The sequence below is a fragment of the Aegilops tauschii genome, chromosome 2 (assembly GCF_002575655.3).
Source record: "Aegilops tauschii subsp. strangulata cultivar AL8/78 chromosome 2, Aet v6.0, whole genome shotgun sequence".
NCBI lineage: Eukaryota > Viridiplantae > Streptophyta > Magnoliopsida > Poales > Poaceae > Aegilops > Aegilops tauschii.
The window spans coordinates 64,357,884-64,380,070 of NC_053036.3; the positions used below are offsets into that span (position 1 = coordinate 64,357,884).

General features: G+C 46.3%; 1 protein-coding gene and 1 long non-coding RNA gene across 2 annotated transcripts; both read left to right on the forward strand.

Annotated features, from left to right (window-relative positions):
* Positions 1 to 886: 886 nt before the first annotated feature.
* LOC120974413 (uncharacterized) lies at positions 887 to 2,206 on the forward strand. The gene is made up of 3 exons (XR_005769817.2): positions 887 to 1,292; positions 1,631 to 1,719; positions 1,834 to 2,206. It is a non-coding gene; the product is annotated as an uncharacterized lncRNA (long non-coding RNA).
* Positions 2,207 to 13,369: 11,163 nt separating this feature from the next.
* Positions 13,370 to 14,068, forward strand: LOC109784597 (F-box/FBD/LRR-repeat protein At4g26340-like). Its single transcript, XM_020343196.1, has one exon. It carries the CDS (start codon positions 13,370 to 13,372, stop codon positions 14,066 to 14,068), a length of 699 nt encoding a protein of 232 aa, XP_020198785.1.
* The last annotated feature ends 8,119 nt before the right edge of the window (positions 14,069 to 22,187 follow it).

A 22,187-nucleotide genomic window follows, 5' to 3' on the forward strand; every position in this document is an offset into this window, starting at 1 on the left:
GAACCCTGGGGACATTCCGCGGCTAGCTGCTCGAACAGGATGTCGTCTCGTAGCCATGGCTTCCTCCGTGGTTTTACTTGTAGACCTCATTGATATTCTTGGTATTTATAGCTTCCTATCATCTTCTGCTATGTGATGCCCTTTAGACTTGGTGTTTTTAGTTTAAAATATTTTCTAGTCCCGGGATAAAAAAAAATACTCATTCCTATTTTCTTACTAGTATTGATTTTGTTTACATTCAAGATGATATTGTTATGAGCGGCCACTATCTTTGTTGTTGTGCTGTCTAAAGTAATGACCATTCTTCCATCGATACCCCATCCGGTCATTCCTAGCAATAGTCGTGCGGTACCGGTCTGTCTACGTATTCAGTAGTCCGAAACTAACATAAATATTTTGGTCACTCTTGGTCTACCTGGATTTTCTTTGTGAAGACGGAGCAAGCTTGCTGGCCATGATGTCTAGCCTTTATTTCAATGTACCGGATGCACAAAATTTACTTGAACCAGTGCACCGAATGTTGTATTCTCGGCCTGAAAACATCTATTTAGAACGTATAACCAGTAGCAAGAAAATTACGATAACCATGAGTAGTATATTAAACGAAAAGCAAATGAGCTCAAGAGCACAAATGAGAGCGATGCATTGTATTGTGGATATGTGTTTCGATTGGACAAGGTTGTGGCCTAACTAATCCAAATTCTGTCAATCGTAGAACCCGGGCACGACTAGTATAGGATCAGTACTTGAGCTGCGATCGTGCGATCCAGCATCCTGGGCCATTGGATGTTGGATGCATGGTACAGATACGGTAAGGTGGGATTCCAGCCTCTTTTACAGTACATTTTGCATTTAGGCCCTGTACATTTTGTACTTCGAAGAGAACTCCCATTCAGGCCAGCTCTTTCCTGTTCTCGAATCCAATCTCGGCGGCGGCGGCGACGACGGCCATGCCCTGCTGACTGCCGCTGCCAGCCAGCACTTCCCCGCCCACACTCCGAGCCACAAAATACCCTCGTCGACGGCGGTGGCCTTGTCCTCCCAGATCTTTCCCACCTCCCCTCTGGACCACGAAGTTCCCTACCATCGACTGCGGCGGCCTTGTTCGAGCCAGTTCTTAACCCTAACCAGGAAATTGCTTCCCCACATATCTCCCTGTCTACTGCCGACAAGTACCGGGTATACAACACCATTCCATGCTTGTTCTAGTGGTGATATTGGGGGAGTAGCAACGGCTGTGGAGACTTCTCGGCTCCACAACATCTACCGTTCATTAATCTAAAGGGACGCAGGTTAGTAGTAAGTGCAATTTTTCCCACAGAAAACTAGTACTGTATGTCCTAACCATCCCACATTAGAACGTGCTTGCACTGGATTTTTTTCTTGAGTCGGCTCCAATTTTGGTCCTTGCTACCATGTACTGTAATCAAGAGATTTCCATCTGATTGTGGTGCTTATAATTTGCAATGCAATCAATTTAGTGGATGCTAATTTTCAGTACATATTGGAATCAAAATTGTCACTATAGGGCTGCTTCAGTTTCAGAAGCACTCCTTTTAGCACAGTAGCCTGCACTTCCTTCAGACTGTATCCAGTTTGTGATATGTGCCTCCATTTAAATTTTTGCTAGGAAAGCAGAGAAGAGAAGGCAATTGTTCTTCTAAATGGAGGAAACTAGCGCGAACTCACCCTCGCCATTCTTGGCATCCAGACCAATCCGTGTAGTGTACCAGCCATCTCAGATTAAAAATTTGTATCAAAATTGCTAATCTTTCAAGTTCTTCCTTACAAGTTAAAACAATTGTGATTCAGCTTGTTCTTTTTATTTTACAGCATCGGTCAATAGCCTTGCCATGACAGAATTAAGTGATGCTCACTCTGTCAACGAACCGAACGAGCGCCAAGACCAAGTTCAAACCTCAAGCCGGCCCAGAAGACAGCCTCGCCCACTGGCTCGGCTCGCCGGCCCAGAATGGGCCCGTTAAGAGTTGTACTTATATCTGTAAACGATAAGATTCGAGTGGCGGCTGGAAAACGGCTAGGTAGCGTGTGCGTGCAAGCTTGTAAGCGGGGTCTCCTCTCCTCCTTCCCCCAAACATCTCTCCTGTATTCGAATTCGCCATGAAATTAGAGATGAATCATTGAGATGCCCTAACAATCTGGTATCAGAGCCGCCGTTCCCCGCCCCACCCTTCCGCTCTGGAGCTTCCCGGCCATCACCACCGCACGTGACTCGCTAATCGACGGCGAGCAGAGGCCATGGAGAAAATTTTCCCCGAGACGAAGGCCATCTACGAGCTCCGTCGCGCTTACTTCGATGCCGCCCTGTCCAAGACCACGGCAGAGCGCAGCGAGGAGATGACGGCGGCCTTCGCCAAGTTGGACTCCAAGCTGGACCAGCTCTCCGGCCGCATCGACGACGTCAAGCTCGCCATCAGCGTCGATCTGGACGAGCTACGGGGCGAGATCGGTACCGAGAGAGGTGTTGCGTCGTTCCCGCCCGCGCCTCTGTCTCCACGAGCAGCCGCGGTACCCGCGCGCGCTCGACCACCGAGCAGCGGCTCCAGCGGTTCTGACGGATTTCGTTCTGAAGCTGAACAAAGGAATTCAGGTCCAAAATATGTACCTCCACCTGTCCGAGGTACGACTGCAGATCCGTTCCATTCGCATCAGATTATTACTGTTGGTGACGGATTCAGGCCGTATCAGTCCGATGCCATGAGTTTTGGTCCTCGAATTGAGCTTCCGCGATTCGATGGGTCTAATCCCAAGCTGTGGCAGTCTCGCTGCGAAGATTACTTCAAGCTTTGGAACACACCACCAAACCAGTGGATTCCCTTTGCTTCGGCTTTGTTTGAAGGAACTGCGGCACGTTGGCTCGAATCAGTGCAGCGCCGTGCCCCAAACGTCTCATGGGCAGAGTTCTGCGAGCTGTTGCAATCTCGTTTTGGTCGCAACAAGCATCAAAATATTCTGAGGCAGTTGTTTCATGTTCGTCAGACTAGCACTGTGGAAGAGTATGTTGAGCGTTTTTCAGAGCTGTATGATCAACTGACTGCTTATGAAACAGATCCCAATCCTGTGCATTATGTGACGAGGTTCATGGAAGGACTAACACCATCTGTCAGGCTTATTGTGGGGATACAACAACCAGCAGACCTGGACTCTGCATATGCTTTGGCACTGCTGTCTGAAGAATTGAGCGAAAATTCAGTTGGATCAGTTTCCAGTAAACGCAACACACCTTCTTCTAGCAGAACTTCTGTCAGTAAACTAGGTGAGGATAAACGCTCAACTGACACACAGTGCTCGACTTCCACTGATGATCGATGGTCTGCGCTCCGTGCATTCAGGAAGTCCAAGGGCCTGTGTTTCATCTGTGGGGAGCGCTGGGCTCGAGATCATCGATGCAAGCAAGAAGTGCAACTGCATGTAGTACAGGAAATGATGGACTATGTTCAGAGCATGCCCTCAGAGCAGAGTGACTCGGATGATTCTGTTTCAGCTAAAGCTAATGCGATAAGTATATCAGCTGCAGCAATGGGGGACGTCACAGCTCCAGCAACAACTACAATGAAATTGAAAGTGCAACTACAAGGGAGATCTCTAGTTTTCTTATTAGATTCAGGCAGTACCCACACATTCCTGGTTACTGCTACTGCAATCACTGTTAAAGGGATCACACAGATGCCTGTAACCATGGTCAAAGTAGCTAATGGCAGTGTGGTTCCCTGCAATCAGCAACTGTTGCAAGGACTTTGGTCTTGTGCTGGACATGAATTTACCAGCACTTTCAAGGTGTTTCCCCTGGGATCTTATGATGGAATTTTGGGATCGGATTGGTTGGCTGCACACAACCCCATGCAAGTGGACTGGGCTGCTCATTGGCTATCATTTCATCTTGAGGACAAACTGATCACATTGCTAGGTCAAGATGCCTCTCCACAAATGTTTGCTCTGGTAGAATTGTCTGCTTTGCTGGTAACTGAAAATCCTTCTTTAACTGATGTCCCTCCTGAAGTTCAAGAAATATTGCAACGATTTGCTCCTGTGTTTGAGGCTCCCACTGGTCTACCTCCAAGGAGGAAATATGACCACACTATTTCATTGGTCCCTGGTGCACAACCAGTTTACAGCAGGCCTTACAGAATTGCACCCGCTCTAAAAGATGAAATGGAGAAACAAGTCAAGGATATGCTAGCAGCTGGCATTATCAGACCTAGCAACAGTGCTTTTTCCTCTCCCATGATTATTGTAACATCCTAAATTTTCAATTTGGGATGTTTTACATTAGATCATCATTGCATAGCATATTTTATTGCATTTTGGCAAATCCTCGAAAATCCTAAGCAACTCAAGGACCCTCGGAGAGAGTTGGGGATTTTTCGCGGTTTTCATATTTGATTTTTATCAAATAAAGAAATGAGGATTTTTGGTTTAATTTATTTTTCAATATTTCATATTAAAATATATGAGAGGAGAAAATATGACTTCTCCAAAATAATTGAAATATTGGAGGAAAAAAATTAAAATCAAATATTTGATTTTATTCGGATTTTATTTGTAATTTTATTTGCATTAAAAAAATTGCACGTTTTCAAAACTGCATTTTTGGGCCAAGAAAATGTTCATCTCGTTCTAACTATTTTAATTAGACGGTGAAAAATTTGTTTTGGCATTTTTGGATTTTTATTTATTTTTCTACGTTTTTCTAGGTTCGGCGAAATTATAAAAAAAAAGATCGCGAGCGCGCCGACTGGGCCGAAGCCCAGCCGACGGCCCATCTTCCCCGCGCCCCGTCTCCCTCCTGGAGACCGAGACGAGCACGGCAGCGCCGCCGCCCGTGTCCCGCTCGACTCCCGCCGCCGCCCGTCGCCCCTTCCCCACGGCACCCCTCCCCCTCTTTAAGTACCGCCCGACCCCGCCGCCCTCCCTCACCCCGAAGCCCGACGCCGAGCCGAAGCCCGACGCCGGAGCTGAGCCGCCGCCGCCACGGGAAGCCGCCGCCGACGCCGCAGGACGCCGCCCCTCGTGCCCGCCGCCTCCCCGACGACGCCCGCACCCCGCCGCCCCTCGCCGCCCCGTCCAGACCCAGCCGGAGTGCCCCGTCGAGGTAGCCGAGCCGCTGTCCGCCGTCTGGTTTAAAAAAAACGTTCGGTTTATTTTTTTTCCGAAACCCTAGGTTTATTTTTTTATAGATCAGTTTATTTTTTTTCTTCGGTTTAGTTAGTTAGTGAACGTTCGCCGATCCGTTCGTTTTAACGAACGTGTTCGTCAGTTTGTCGCAGTTAACGAACGTCCGTTCGTTTAACTGTTCGTCAGTTTTCTTTTTCGTCGGATTATCCGCGATTTTCCCAGATCGCGACTTCTGATCTGTTTTTCGTTTTAGTTTATCTTTTCGCTCGTTTATCGGAATCAGGCGATTCAAGCGCCTAGAGTTTCGTCTCGAAATTCTCTTTCCGTCTAACCAACTCAAACAAGTTTTTGCTACTGTAAAATTTGACCTAGATCCAGATTAGTAAACGAAGCTTGTTTCTTTCGCCGTTTGACTTTCGTTGCTTCGTTTGATTTGATTCTTTTTGCAAACCGGAGTTCTTAAGTTGAACTTTTTGGTGGGATCTTTATTTGAGTTTTACCTGTCCATTAGATGAGTGCTTATTGTATGCTTGTTTGTTTGCGATAGAGTACCCGGAGTGCGCCGTTTGCTACTTCAAATCTCTAGGTTTCACGGATCATCAGCAGGGCAAGTAACACTTTGATCATACCTCTTTTACTACCCAGTTTTATTGCATTAGATCAACCCTCAAACATTGCATGGTTAGGCTCTAATTAAACTGTGGGAATTGGGAAGTAGTTGAGGTAGTACCTATCACCTGTTTATTATCAAACCCTTGGGAATTACTTCTACGTTCGCACATATTGCTATGCTATGCTAGTAGACGTGGATTGGGTTTGAGTGTTACCATGACAGATGTGAGATTGTTAATTAATGGTTAACCTTAAGGTGGCAACTAAAACTCACATCTGGGTGGATTGAGGTACCTGGGTATTTCAGGATTGCCTGTTTTTCTTTTGGACCGCCACCCAGGTTCAAAGGGATCATGAGATTATTCGTGCTAGAAACTTCCGTGTGCAGCCACAAGCTATTATGGGCTCTAGCATAGTTGAGTAGGTTACATGATCTCTTGAAGAGGTGGGCTAGCAGATGTAGGGGAAAGTAGGTGTAACTGTCCACCCGGAGTAAAGAGTTATTGTTTCTGAAAGACTGTATCTCGGTCATCCGTTTCTCAAACATCATGTAGTGCGAGAATCAAGCGGAGGCGATCGAGTCTTGTGGGGAAAAGTGCACAAACCTCTGCAGAGTGTATAAACTAATCATGGTTAGCCGTGTCCCCGGTTATGGACATCTTGAGTATCTAGTATCTAGATTATCATGTGAATCTCATCATGTTACTTTAATTAATTTTGTTGGGTTAATGATGATACTTAATTGGGATTGAGAATGCTGTCAACCATTCTCAATGTTTAACAACCACCATGATAGTCAAATAAAATTTATTCCTTTGCTATAGGGAAAAATTGGCTTTTCGCAAAACTGTAACCATAGAGCCTTCTACCAGCCATATATGCATGTAGTATAGCATTATTATGTTCATTACTCTCTATGTGTTACATTGCCAGCATATTCCATGTGCTGACCCGTTTTCGGGCTGCAACGTTTCATGTTGCAGACTTTTCAGACGACGAGTAAGGTGCCTTAGGCCGTGGTCTTATACTCAGTGATGCCGTTGGAGTTGATGGACTCACTTATCTTCCAAGTCTTCCACTATTATCGTTTTAGATGGCCTTAAGCCATATTTGTCATACTTATTTCTCTCTTGAGATACTCGATGTAATAAGTGTGTGATTGCTACTCTGTTATAAATCCTCCAAGTACTGTGCGTGTCAGCATTACAGATCCAGGGATGACACTGGTGCACGGTAGATCAGACTATTTGAGGTCTGGTCGCTACAATTATGGTCCAGAAAAAGGATAAAACATGGAGGCCAGTCTTTGATTACAGGAAGCTGAATGCTATCACAGTGAAGAGCAAATACCTAATTCCCATTATTGATGAGCTACTTGATGAACTAGCAGGAGCTAAATGGTTTTCTAAATTAGATCTTAGGTCTGGCTACCACCAGATCAGACTGGCGCCTGGAGAAGAACACAAAACTGCTTTTCAAACACACTTTGGTCATTTTGAGTTCCTTGTACTTTCCTTTGGTCTTACTGGAGGGCCTAACACTTTCAATTTTGGAATGAATGACACCTTGGCTCCCCACATCAGAAAGAATGTCTTGGTTTTCTTTGATGATATCCTGATATTCAGTGTTTCTTATGAATTGCACCTGCAACACTTAGCTGAAGTTCTGAAATTACTGCTCCAACACCAGTGGCAAGTCAAGCTGTCTAAGTGTGCTTTTGCTCAGAATCAGATTGCTTATCTGGGACATATTATCAGTGACCAAGGGGTTGCTACAGATCCTTCTAAAATTACTGTTATCCAGGACTGGCCAGTGCCTCAAACTGCTAAAGAGGTGAGAGGATTTCTGGGTCTTGCTGGTTATTACAGGAAGTTCATTGCCCACTATGGTATGATCAGCAAGCCCTTAACAAATCTGTTGAAGAAAGGGGTACCCTTCCATTGGACTCAAAATGAACAACAAGCTTTTCTGAACTTAAAACAAGCCTTGATCTCAGCCCCTGTGCTAGCATTGCCAGATTTCACTCAAAAGTTTGTAGTGGAAACAGATGCTTGTGATGTTGGAGTGGGAGCAGTGCTGATGCAGAAAGGACACCCTATTGCTTATGTCAGTAAAGCATTAGGGCCCAGAAATCAAACACTGTCAGTTTATGAAAAAGAATATTTGGCAATTTTGTTGGCAGTGGAGCAATGGAGAAAGTACTTACAGCTGTCAGAATTTGTTATCAAAACTGACCAGCGCAGCCTAGCTTGCTTATCTGAGCAGAGATTACACACAAGGTGGCAACAGAAAGCACTGACTAAACTGTTGGGACTGCAATATTCCATTGAATACAAAAAAGGATTGAAAACAGTGCTGCTGATTCTCTATCTAGGAGACCTGCTACTTCAGGTGATGTATTACCTGAGCTACATCACATCTCCTCAGCACAACCTGCCTGGCTAGAAGAAATCATGCAAAGTTATATCAATGATCCAGTCGCTTCTGAATTTCTCCAACAACTGGCAGTGTCCCCTGCAGCTAGTGACAAATTCTCACTCAAAGCTGGTATTCTGATGCAGGGCAAATGTGTTTGGGTTGGCAATGATCCTATGCTTCACAGCAAAATTTGTGCTGCATTCCATGACAGTCCCTTGGGTGGACATTCTGGTTTTCCTGTTACTTACAAACGCATCAAGCAGATATTCAGATGGAAAGGGATGAGAGGTGATGTCAAGAAGCATGTGCAGCACTGTATCACCTGTCAACAAGCTAAACCAGAAAGGATACCTTAGCCTGGACTACTCCAACCCTTGCCTGTTCCTTCTCTGCCTTGGGAAATGGTGAACATGGATTTCGTGGAAGGTTCACCTACATCAGGTCGTTACAATTGCCTGCTGGTTATCATTGACAAGCTCTCCAAGTACGGGCACTTTATTCCTCTACACCACCCATTTTCTGCTGAAACAGTAGCTGAAGCATTTCTGAATTGTGTCTACAAACTGCATGGTATGCCTCTTTCCATTGTCTCTGACCGCGATCGGATCTTCACCAACAAATTTTGGAGTGAGCTCTTTCAAAAGTGTGGTATACTGCTACATATGAGTTCAGCTCGTCACCCTCAGTCAGATGGCCAAACCGAGCGCGTCAATCAACAAGTGGAATGTTTCCTCCGCTGTTTTGTCAGTGGACATCCATCTCGTTGGGCAAAGTGGATCCCGTTATGTGAGTATTGGTACAACACCAAATGGCATTTCGCTACTGGGAAGACTCCGTTTGAAATAATCTACGGCCACAGTCCACGTCACTTTGGCCTTGCTCCTGATGACACAATTCAGTCAGTCGACTTACAACAGTGGCTTTCTAATCGCTCTGTTGTCATGGATTCAGTTAAGCAGCATCTCCTGCGAGCCCAGCAACGCATGAAAAATCAGGCTGACAAGCATCGATTAGATCGTGAGTTCGCAGTGGGAGATAAAGTGTTCTAAAGCTCCAACCTTATCTTCAGTCTTCAATGGCACCACGGGCGAATCACAAACTGGCGTTCAAGTTCTACGGGCCATTTGAAGTGATGGAGTGGATTGGTCAGGTGGCATACAACCTAGCATTACCAGCAACCAGCAAAGTTCATCCGGTCTTCCATGTTTCCCTGCTCAAGAAGGGGCTTGCTCCTCATCAACAAATCCTGCCGCTGCTTCCTTCCCCTGACGACCAGTTCCAGTTTCCTGAGCAAGTCCTATAGCAAAGAGTGGTACGTCGCGGCGCTGATTCGGTGGTTCAAGTTCTGATCAAGTGGAACTCTACTCCGGTGGATCTAGCTACATGGGAGGACAAGATTGCACTGAAACAGAGGTTTTCGCGAGCACCGGCTTGGGGGCAAGCCGATTCTAAGGGAGGAAGGATTGTCAACGAACCGAACGAGTGCCAAGACCAAGTTCAAACCTCAAGCCGGCCCAGAAGACAGCCTCGCCCACCGGCTCGGCTCGCCGGCCCAGAATGGGCCCGTTAAGAGTTGTACTTATATCTGTAAACGATAAGATTCGAGTGGCGGCTGGCAAACGGCTAGGTAGCGTGTGTGTGCAAGCTTGTAAGCGGGGTCTCCTCTCCTCCTTCCCCCAAACATCTCTCCTGTATTCGAATTCGCCATGAAATTGGAGATGAATCCTTGAGATGCCATAACACACTCTTTTTAGGAGATTAATTCCACTATGGTTCCTTGTAATGAATTCTCTGCACCCAAGAAGAGACAATGTTTTTCAGTAGATGTAAGTACACTGCAGATTGTTTAATAACGGACGCATGCATTTTTGTGTGTATACTTGTGACATGAGCACATAATATCTCATAAAGATTTTTCTCAAAATGGAGAAAATATGTACTCCACAATCAACGAATGCAAATGTCTACTTGTCAAGAATCATTAGGCATGTTAAATACACAAAACTTGCATCCATACTCCAGCCTCGATCTTTCCCAACTACAAAGGTTGTGTTTAATAAAAAAAATCTTTTGATTTGCAGGTTCATTGTACAAACCCGTGTGTGATGATGCACTCAAACCAGCCATAGGTATACAATTTGATGATATTGCTGATGTGCAGGCATTTTACAAGAAGTATGCACATCATGTGGGATTTGATGTCCACCTCGGGGCGCAAAGGTTAGTGAATAATGAAATTCATTGGAAGTGTTTCTTATACTCAAGGGAAGGGTATCAGACCTCAAAAGACAAGTGCATTGTTAACTGCTTGGATAAAAATCCTTCAAAAAAAAAAGCTGCAAGGTCAAAGTAACTAGGTGTGGATGTGAATGTCAATCAGGACGGTAATGGAAAATACAAGATAGCTTCAATGGTCGAACACCATTTAACCGGTTCAATGGGCTAATTATATGTTAGCCATTGCATCTCTGGCGTGTATGTTGTAAATATAACTACTCCATTTCCTGCTGACTTGATGTTTTCAGTGGGTTGGTACAGCTTTTAGTTTTAACAGTGGCTGGAAGAAAGAATTCCATATTAGATTCATCACATATATTTCTGAATTAGGTGAAAAGCAGCAGATTAGAAAAGTGTCTAACAAAAGGAAGAAGGAAGCAGTCGACTGAGGCTTCGGTGACGGCTCCATGAATCAAAATCTTTAAGCAAATCCATGGATGCTGGCGTGCGTGCACTGGTCCAGCAGAGAGAGAGAGAGAGAGTAGTGTTGGGGTACAGCTCTGCCTGCAATATTTCCGTATGACGAGGAGGTTCATGGAAAATGTCCACCACATCCCACCTTTCTCGATCTGTACCATCGGCTCTTCTAGCTGGATCGTAAGATCTCACCTGTTTTGCTGATCTCATTCTAGTCTCCCCCGTAGAACCCAAACTTTGCTGTGTAGACCAGTAGACCAGTACTCCTTATCAACGATAAAGTCTAGCACACTTCTGACCCACATGCATGTTGCCATGGAATTGAATGGCGGTTGACGTTGATGTTGAACGAAGCACACTATACCTTCACACTTCATGAAGTGCATAGACAAACCAACAAACAAGACCTGAATTTCTTACGCGCATATTTTCTTGGCACCATGTGAGGCATGCATTTTTATATATGTTCTCCATTTATGACATATGGCATCTTATATGTTCCAAAGTTAGTGGGGTGTACCTACAAGGCTACAACCGGGCTGATTCACAAGTTTCCTAAAAATAGCTCTATGAAATCACCGTAGTAAGAAACTCAATAATGATGTGGAGCATATCATCAACCGGAATCACCAGCGTGTTGAGGTACCTTAATTTAAATCCTTTGGAAAAAACTTGGTTGTCCAGCACGGGCGAGACCTCGCCTCTGGAAGAACTCATGCTCAACAAGGCTTTCTTTGAACATGCGTCCTGTAACATGCAAATCTTGTGACTTGGGTTCCCACCGGAATTCCTCTAGCAACTTGCCTGTGTTGTCACAGTGGAACATGTAACATGCGGACGTATTGTAGACCAATACATCTCCCTTGCAGGACAAAATGAAATGCCGCATATCTGTAAAGTGACAGTAGTCCTCCACGGGAAATTTGACATGGTATTTGAATGACCAGACCTCCCTCTCGTAGTCCTCCAGCACCCATATTCGGGCGACTGTCCCCTTCTCGTCCAAGCAACTGAAGCCAATCGAGCCCTCCATGTCACACAAACGAGTGTAGCAGCTGGTAGCAGCAGGTGGGCCGCACATGGACCTAAATGACTCGGCCACCGTGTCGAACACTACTATGCCATCGTCGCAGAGCCATCCAGGTAACCAGTGAAGGCAGTTGCGAAACACGAACGGTGGTGACGAATTAATATGGGCCATTTTGTGCCCGGCCAGGATAGCTTTCTCCATGGTAGGGGTATAAGGAACTCCGATACACCTCGGTGTGCCCCTCTGCCGCACCGTAAAGATGTAATGGGCAGCTGCTTTCGCATGGTGTATTCCTTTCCAATAAAGAACGCGGTACTCCCCCAACGGGCGGTGCAGGTAGAGTGCCAGGATGTTGATACTGCCGGAAGCAGTGAGGCCTGGAAGTGAGGCGCACTCACGCGTGGCTGTGTTACAGATGCTGAAACGGCCATCAGACAGGGCGAGCAGGAGGAGGCCGTCGGAGGAGGCGTGCAGCTTGAAGCCATTGTTGTCGAAGTAGTCGTCGAGCCCGAGGACAAGCCGGCCCCGGCCACGCTCCAAGATCGGGTGGTTACACTGATCTTTACTTGAACTGGCTATGCGGCGGTGGAATGCGACGAGGGGGAGCGATGGCTGCCACCGGTGGTGGGCGAGGAGGAAATCCGGGGCGGAGGCGAGCCGGCGCCAGGATCGGCAGACTGCGCGGCAGCGGAGGACGTCCTTGGCCGGAAGTCGGACGAAGATCTCCCCCGCGACGATCTCCTCCGGGAGGCGGTCGAGGGCGGCGGCCGCGGCGCGGAGGCGGCTGCGCGTCCGCCGAGCCACAGGTTCCCCCGCGGCGGACGTAGGGATTTGGATCAGGAGAGACGCGATGAGTATACGGCGCGCCATCCGTATCCGCTTCCGCGCCCACATGCGGACGGGGCGGCCCTTGTCCTGGCCATTGTTTGTCTAGCCAGGCAGATTCGTCAAGTTGCTGAGGTTGGAGGCTCCAGTTAATTAGGTTTTGTGCGGGTGAAACGGAAGGGATCTGCATGTGGGAGAGGTTTGGTAAACTCCTGGAATACCTCGATCGGTGCATATAGTTGGAATGGAATTGTTCCTCGTTGGATCGGTCTCGTCCGTCCTCCACGTACGGCTGATCTTCGGGAACACAACTACATGATGCTACGCTATCATCATCTACCTCATTTCAACCTTTCCTGGAAAATTTCGAGTCCAGGTCTCAGGTAGTACGTAGTAGTTTTTACAATCGTACACGAGTCAGATTTTTTTTTTGAGGAACCGTACACGAGTCAGATTGACGTACCGCGCAGCTGAAGGCCGAAGCTTCCTGGACTCTAAACGAACCGCCAATGCAGCTCATGAAGGCCGAAGCTTCCTCGAGAAAAAAGTTCAACCGACTAGATCGGCCATATACCTATGCTTGATCAGATCCATAAATCACTCCACTCCTGCCACGACGGGCCTCGATCGATCGCACATCCATCTACTCGCACCATGGCCTCCGCCGACCGTCTCTCCGGCCTCGCCGACGACCTCCTCCAGCGCATCCTGTCCTTCGCGCCGGCCAAGGAGGCCGCAGCCAGCGCCGCCCTCTCGCGCCGATGGCGCCCGCTGTGGCGCCGCACGGGCGCCCTCAACCTCGACAGCAGGCCCTACTCCCGCCAGCACTCCAGATTTTACCACGGCGACCGCTTCGACGACTTCTTCCGCCACGGCAAGGCCGCCCTCGCCAGCCGCCTCGGGACGGCGCTCAAGAGGCTCACGCTCTACCTGCTAGAAGACGCCTACCTCGTCGGCGACAAATGGCACTACCGGAGGAACGACGACGTCGTGCCGGAGTACGACACCCGGGTCGCCGGTCTCCTCGCCGACCCTGCAGCGACCGCGCTGGAGGAGCTCCGGATCGCCGGCGAGTGCGCCTTCGTCTGCATGTACGTCCCGCCGCTGGCCTCCCTGTCGTGCGCCGCCACGACGCTCCGGGTGCTGGAGCTCCACCACTGCAGCTTCGAGCCGCCGCCGACGGAGCCGTCAGCGAGCCTCGCTTTCCCGCACCTCACGGATCTAACAGTGCGTGACTGCACTTACTTGGAGTCGTATCTCCAAGACGTGGTCGACGTCATGCCGGCCCTAACCAGGCTTGCACTGGTGGACGTCATTAATAAACCGCTGACGCCGCCCGCCAGTTTCCACTGAGGATTCCTTCATGTTCACGTCGAAGTCTTTCAACCTGCCACTCCGCCTCCGCTCCCCGACGGTCACCACCTTGGTGCTCGAGATCAATATGTGCCTGAATGAGCTCGACGATTCCTGCAATATCGGCATACAGCTCGACATGCCGAGCCTCCGCTCCTTCCGCTACAAGGGGTTCCCCTTCAAGCTCTCGCTTACATCGCCCGCGCCGGGGCTGGCTCGAGTCCACCTCGACACCAACCGCCGCGAGAGCGACGTTTACAAGTGCGAGCCCAAACTGCTTCTGCACCACGAGGTCCCTCAACCTGTGTCTCAGCACCATTGAGGACATCGTCTCCGATGACTGCTATCGCTATGGTGACCAAACTTTTACGGGTGATCAAAAGCCCGGCGAGGAGGTCATCCTGCCAACCTTCCTAAACCTCAGGCTCCTGGAAATAGACGCAAGCTTCAATTACCGGGACAGCAACACGGCGTCGGCATTGGCAACGCTACTCCGCGCCTGCCCGGCTATGTCCGAGCTCCGCCTCAGGTTAAACATGAACAGGGACTACCACTACGATCGCGAGACCAAGGAACAAGTCGGAGGCCCCTTCGCCCAGTCCACGGAAAGTTTCAACAGGCTCGGGTCCATGTGCGCCAAACACCGCGACGACGTGGAGCTCGGCGGGGTCTCGGAGCTCCCGGCTGCCTTCGCCAACAGTTGCACGTTCGGCTGCCTGAGGACGAGCCTGCGTAAGGTGACGCTGCAGTTCAAGTCCAATGAGCACAACTGCTTCCAGGTACAGCTGGCCAGGTTCCTTGTCGAGAACGCCATGGTGCTCGAGGAGATGCACGTTGAGGATGGGAACCAGTTTTGGCCGGACCACCTCTTGGGCAAGCTCACGAGATGGAGGGCTGACGCGTTCCGGCTGAGGAACCTGCCGGACACAGCCGGCTTTCAGGTGTTCCAGCTAGCTAATCCTGTCGTAGATCCCGAGGTCAACTATTGATATGTCTGTTGTTGAGGGTCCAATCCTAAATAATGGAATCGAATAACTCATCGAGACGGCGGGCTTCCTTGATTCCAGTCCTTATGATTTAGTAGGATTTCATGATCATGTTTAACAACAAGCTTATTCTAGACCAATATGTTATCAAGATAAAACTGAACCCATTCAAAAGAAGATCATATCAACTTAGACATCACAAAACCTCCTAATAATCAGTCGGAAGAATTGACAAGAAAATAAGTCAAATCCTAAATAATCAAGGATTCAGTAGCAAACGCCCCATCGACATCAGCTATGTTAAAAAAAATCGAGGTCATCTCCTTTCTCAACCTTGTTTTTTTTACTGTGGGAACCTCTTTATTTTTCTTTTGAACTTCCGCTCATGGTTGAACTTGATTGTATGCGGTGATTTGCTTTATATATTATATCTACCTAATAATAAAAGAAGGCGATGTTCTTTATTTTGTTTCATCCGTTAAAATTTTCGGATGTTTTCCTACATTGTTCACGCGCACGTGACTTGAGCCTGGGCCTGATAATCTTATCCAATGTTGAAAGCATCGCAGCCCACGAAAACAAATAGGAAAGTGTCGGACTCCTCCTTCACACGTATCGTAACCAGCTTCTTCCTCATGCGTCCTCATAAATCAGCGGCAGAATTGGTGGCTCCTTCATGAGGCTTGCCTTGCTCGGCGTCCCCCCATCAAGATACTTCTTCCTGCTACATCGTCAGGATTCACGACCCGCCAGTCTGAGGGCTTGAACTTCGTGCTGTTTCAAAGGGATCCATGAGCCACCGCCCTGTTCACGTTAGATAGAATCCGATTTGTACGCTCCACTAAACCACTGGGGATAGGGTAATACATCTAAGAAATTATCCCATAGAATGTACTCCCCCAGGATGTGGGAATAGCAACATGAACTAAATGTCCTGTCCAAACCAAAGAACTTACGTCAAAAAGTCCCGACAATTGTGATTGTTTAGGAGTTGTCAGTTATGATTTTCCCAATCCTTCAAGAAGCAATGGGGGAAATTGAAGAAGACAAAAGAGCTACTGTCGTCGATGTCGTCTATTAAGTTCTGATCTTTGCCACCTACCTCTATCTCTTCCTGGAAGATGCATTGTGCTTGATGAATTACTAGCAAAACATGCCCGTGGGTTGCAACGGGAGAATAATAATAATATCACAACACCCTTCTCTATCACACATAGTTTTTTTGCGAGGGCTCTACCACACAAAGTTGACATCATCTCAATCCGATGTAAAAGGACAAGAAACTCACCCGCAAAAAAAGGGATAAGAAACTCACATCCAATCTTTGATGTCGGTCATGAAGAGCTTCCAATTTATAACTCGACTCAGACAACACATACAGGTACATGAGCTGACTAATGTATTCATTTTTTTTTTGAGACAAATGTATTCATAACTGTGTTTACGTAACACTCTAGCTTGGCCCATCCATGGCCCCATTGCATCGCCGCCCGCAAATAGTGACACCCGGCGCGCCAGCACTTATGTATTCTCATGTGCACGAGCGGAGTGTATTGGTCCTATGTCACCGGGGGGCCTATATGCCTCGTTATCATTCTTACTCACGTCGGCTGTCCCTCCTATTAGCCCATGTATATTAATGATTTAAATTCACTTCACTTGCAATGTAAATAGATAACAAAAAGGCTATTTGATGATGTATACATATAGAGCGATTATCCAACTAAAAATATGTTACAAATTATGATCTAGTTGATGTGCTTACAAAATTCTTTTACAATATCAGGAATGTTGTTTTTAGTTACATTCGCACGATATTTGATCAAGTATAATAAAAACTTGTTCCTTAACTCTTACTCATCCTGCACAAGCAATATATTTAATTAGCACAAATTCTTCACGTTCAAGGTCTTAAAATGTGTAACACCGTGCAAACTGGACAAACCAATTCTTTACCGTTCCACCAGAGCATAATATAAAAAACAAAATAGCTAGGCACATCCCTGCAATTTCCTAAATTAATATTATCTTGAATATAGTGATAAAAAATAAATATTTGTATTGTGAAAATATTATGAAATGAAAAATATAAATTTACCCATCTATGCTCGTTGGAATAGCAGGCTGAAATAAACATTGCCATCTAGATATATCAGAATTCCAACCGGTTTTCTTTATTTTGAGTGTGTCGTTGAATTCCCTCGCAAATCTTTATAATTTAACTAAAACTATGGCGTCGATGATGTATGGATAGGGTCCAGATATATACACACCATGCATGTTTGTCGAAGACGTACAAGGTGTATCGGTCGATGAATGCATATTAAAGATAATTCTGCAATTGCTAGCTATTAGAAACAATAAACCATGACAACAATGTACAAAAGACCTTACTTACCATGTTGCACGATGAGATGTCGTGTACTATAGGCAGCTATCAAACGGTGTTGCCAACATGTGAATAGTTTTCTTCACGCATAACTTTTGATATCATGTTAAATCTAACATCATGGACTGGGTAAGAAAACTATTTAAAACATGTTGATAGTAATGATACTGAACGAAGAAATATGATTATGTTAACTTACACAAAATTGTAGCTCCATCAAGTGTACTGCATTAGACAACACATATAGTATATTAAAACAAAAGTAACACATCTGTTTTTATTTGCAAAGAAAACCGGGCACCCCTAATTACATATGAATATATAAACATACATAGATGATATTTTATATTAATAAACATGAGACAAACCAAATTATTTATCTAGGTACCCAATTTTTTTTGAGCATACCTACCCAGCCTTATCCTGACCTCAGGTTCTCTCTCAGCACACCCACCCATCTCACTCTCTCACCCCACGCACCCCTCACTCTCTCAACCCTCTCACTCATGCTCTCCACCACGGCGCCACAGATTTGGCCATCCCAGGACGATTTCTGGTGTCAAGGGTGTCGCGTTCCCCCTCTAGGCTTCACGGCGACAGGGCTCTCTTCTGCCGTCCACTGATTGCTCGGAGCAGTAGGTGCCGACACAGAAAGAGAGTCCGGCTAGCCTCCACTCCTGCATGCAGGTTCACACAAATATCTATCTTGTAATAGGTTAAACGTTTACATGTGTTTTTCAAGCTACTGCAATCTGTTAATTTTGTCCTTTATCAAAATTTCCTCACAAACAATTAATTTCTAAGAGTAGGCCTTTGATTTCATCACACAATGGGTGAGTTGAATAAACAAGCAAACCATCTATGAGCCCTGTCTTCCTCAAATAAAAAAATTGTACGGAATAACTGACATTTTCAAGAACTGAATTTTGCCCAAAAAGTGAATTCATGTCAAAGGAACTATCAAATAATCAAAGTGTACCTATAGGTTTTATACTAAAAAGTACAGTTTAGCCCCCCCTCCCCGCGCGACACACACCACCACCACCACCACCACCAGCAACACAATTGATCCAACATTACTAAATAATCTTCTCAAAAGATATGAATCTAAGTGGTACCTTAGAACTACTCCCTCCGTCTCAAAATTCTTGTCTTGGATTTAAGTGGTACCTTAGAACTACTCACTCCGTCCCAAAATTCTTGTCTTGGATTTAAGTGGTTCTAATTCTTTTGCTAAGCTCGTGATGTACTCCTACTAGAATATCACTAGTAGAAAACTGGGCTTTGGTCACAGGGCAATATTCACATTAGTCCCGGTTCAGTCACGAACCGGGACTAATGTGAGCATTGGTCCCGGTTCGTGCGGCCAGGGGCCTGTCGGGCCTCGTGGGGGCATTGGTCCCGGTTCGTCCGGCCCCTTTGGTCCCGGTTGGTGGGACAAACCGGGACCAATGGGCCTCGCTCTTGGCCCACCACCATTGGTCCCGGTTGGTGGCTTGAACCGGGACCAGAGGCTCACCCTTTAGTCCCGGTTCATACCACAAACCGGGACTAAAGGGTTGGTCCTAGTAGCGGTCAGAGTTTAGTCCCACCTCGCCAACCGAAGGGCGGTCACACCGGTTTATAAGCCCGTCCCTCTCTGCCTTGTTGAGCTCCGCTCAAAGTGAAAATAGATGCCCTTATACAGGGAATTTGACCTAAATTCGCAGTAAATTTCTTTGAATTTCATAGAAATTTATTATGAATTTAGGTTGAATTTTCTCTATAGGCGCATCTATGTTCATTTTTTTATAGTAAATAAAATAAATAAACCTTAATAAAATAAATAAAACTTAATAAAATAAAATAAAATAAACTATAATAACTAAAATAAATAAACCTTAATAAATTAAAGAAAAATAGCAGCAGTAAAATAAATAAAATAGCAGCAGTAAAATAAATAAAAATAAAATAAATAAAGTAAAATACATAAGTAATTAGAAACAAAATGGAAAATAAATAAGTTTTTTGTTGTAAGTAGAAACAAAACAAAATAAATAAAGCAAAAGAGAAAACAAAAAACAAGGAAAAAAATTATGCCACCTACTGGGCCACCACGGCCTGAATACGACTTGAAACCCATCCATGGGCCAGGATTCAGGCCCGCAGAAGACCCAGTAGGCCCCACAGGTAAAGAGAACGGTTAGGCCCGAAAGCTTGCAGTTGAGAGGAGCTCGAGAGGGTGGACGCAGCAGCGCTTATAAACCACTCTCGAGCTCTCTCAACTAGCGAGGTGGGACTAAACTTTTGACGCGGGGCAGCACAAGGCCTTTGGTCCCGGTTGGTGCCACCAACCGGGACTAAAGGGGCATTGGTCCCGGTTCGTGGCACCAACCGAGACCAATAGTCCCGGTTGGTGCCACGAACCGGGACCAATGAGTTGCCTATATATACCCCATCGCCACAGCAGAGCACTCCACAGTGCTCTGTTTTTTCTGGCCGGCGAGGGGAGGGCATTTGGGTGCTCTAGCTCACCTCCTATGCACATGAGGTGTTCAATGAAGTGTCTGAGCCACACTAGTTAATCTTTCTCCTCTCGAAACTCGACCTCCGAGCTCCATTTTCCCCGAGATTTGTCTAGGTTTAGCGGTCCGTCACGTCCAGTCCCCGTCTTCACCGCCGTCGATCGCCCGCGCCGATCTCGTCGCCAGCACCACCGTGGTGAGCCTCTTGTTCTTATCTTCTTTCTGAAAGAAAAAAAATTCTTACTTTAGATAGATACTTGTCTAATTTTGTTACTTTTATTATTCCTTCTTATTACATAGTGCGATGGTTTTGGTATCCGCCCCCGTCGGCCCTCGTCCTGTCTATGATTCGGATGTGGTATATATTATATTTTTATAACTATTTGGTTCATTTATTGTTTATGACAAATATGCCGACCAACGTGACATAGATTTTATTTATCTAGGAGGTGGTTGAACCGGAAATTCTAACCGACCCTATTGTCGAGAGGTTAAATTTAGTTGAAGAAGAAAACAATTACTTGAAGGAAAAAATAAAAAAATTGAGAAGGAGAAGATGATATTGGAGTTGCATGTTGCGGATGTCGTCGATGATCACAAGATCAAGATGGATGCAATGCGCTTGAAGATTAGAAAGATTAGAAAATATGCCATTCATACCGAGGCTTGGTATCGTTATGCCGTTGGATAAATTGTTACCTTGGTTGCGATTATGATCGCATTTGTTTTCGCATTGAAATGTTTTACATAGTTTCAATGTATGGTTTAATTAATTAGATGCTCTGGAGAGCTATATATATGTTGTTAGATGAGAACTATGTATGTACTTTGGTTTTAATGTGATGATGGACTTCTATTAATTTGGTCACTTAATTATCTATTCATGATGTTCTCTAATGGTTTTTGACACACTTAATTATATATAATGCACGCAGGAACCGGCAATGGATGTACGGTGACAGACACACCTCCGAGTACATTAAGGGCGTGCATGATTTTCTCGAAGTGGCTGCGGCAAACAAGCAGAATGGTTTTATGTGTTGTCCATGCCCTATATGTGGGAATACTAAGTCTTAATCTGACCGAAAAATCCTTCACACCCACCTGCTTTACAAGGGTTTCATGCCACACTATAATGTTTGGACGAGGCACAGAGAAATAGGGGTTATGATGGAAGACGGCGAAGAAGAAGAGGACGATGACAACTATGTGCCCCCTGAATACGGTGATGTTGCAACGGGGGAAGCTGCTGAAGATCAAGAGGAACCAGACGATGTGCCCAATGATGCTGCAAGGGGGGAAGCTGCTGAAGATCAAGAGGAACCAGTGCCCGATGATGATGATCTCCGCCGGGTCATTGTCGATGCAAGGACGCAATGCGAAAGTCAAAAGGAGAAGCTGAAGTTCGATCACATGTTAGAGGATCACAAAAAAGGGTTGTACCCCAATTGCGAAGATGGCAACACAAAGCTTGGTACCGTACTGGAATTGCTGCAGTGGAAGGCAGAGAATGTTGTGCCTGACAAAGGATTTGAGAAGCTATTGAAAATATTGAAGAAGAAGCTTCCAAAGGATAACGAATTGCCCGACAGTACATACGCAGCAAAGAAGGTCGTATGCCCTCTAGGACTGGAGGTGCAGAAGATACATGCATGCCCTAATGACTGCATCCTCTACCGCGGTGCGTACAAGGATCTGAACCCATGCCCGGTATGCGGTGCATTGCGGTATAAGATCAGACGAGATGACCCTGGTGATGTTGACGGCGAGCCCCCCAGGAAGAGGGTTCCTGCGTAGGTGATGTGGTATGCTCCTATAATACCACGGTTGAAACGTCTGTTCAGAAACGAAGAGCATGCCAAGTTGATGCGATGGCACAGTGAGGACCGTAAGAAAGACAGGAAGTTGAGAGCACCCGCTGACGGGTCGCAGTGGAGAAAAGTCGAGAGAAAGTACTGGGCTGAGTTTGCAGCTGACCCAAGGAACGTATGGTTTGGTTTAAGCGCGGATGGCATTAATCCTTTCGGGGAGCAGAGCAGCAATCACAGAACCTATCTCGTGACTCTATGTATGTATAACCTTCCTCCTTGGATGTGCATGAAGCGGAAGTTCATTATGATGCCAGTTCTCATCCAAGGCCCTAAGCAACCCGGCAACGATATTGATGTGTACCTAAGGCCATTAGTTGAAGAACTTTTACAGCTGTGGAATGGAAACGGTGTACGTACGTGGGATGAGCA

Coding starts and splice junctions, on each gene's coding strand:
- LOC109784597 (XM_020343196.1), top strand. CDS start 13,370: ATGGCCTCCGCCGACCGTCTCTCCGGCCTCGCCGACGACCTCCTCCAG.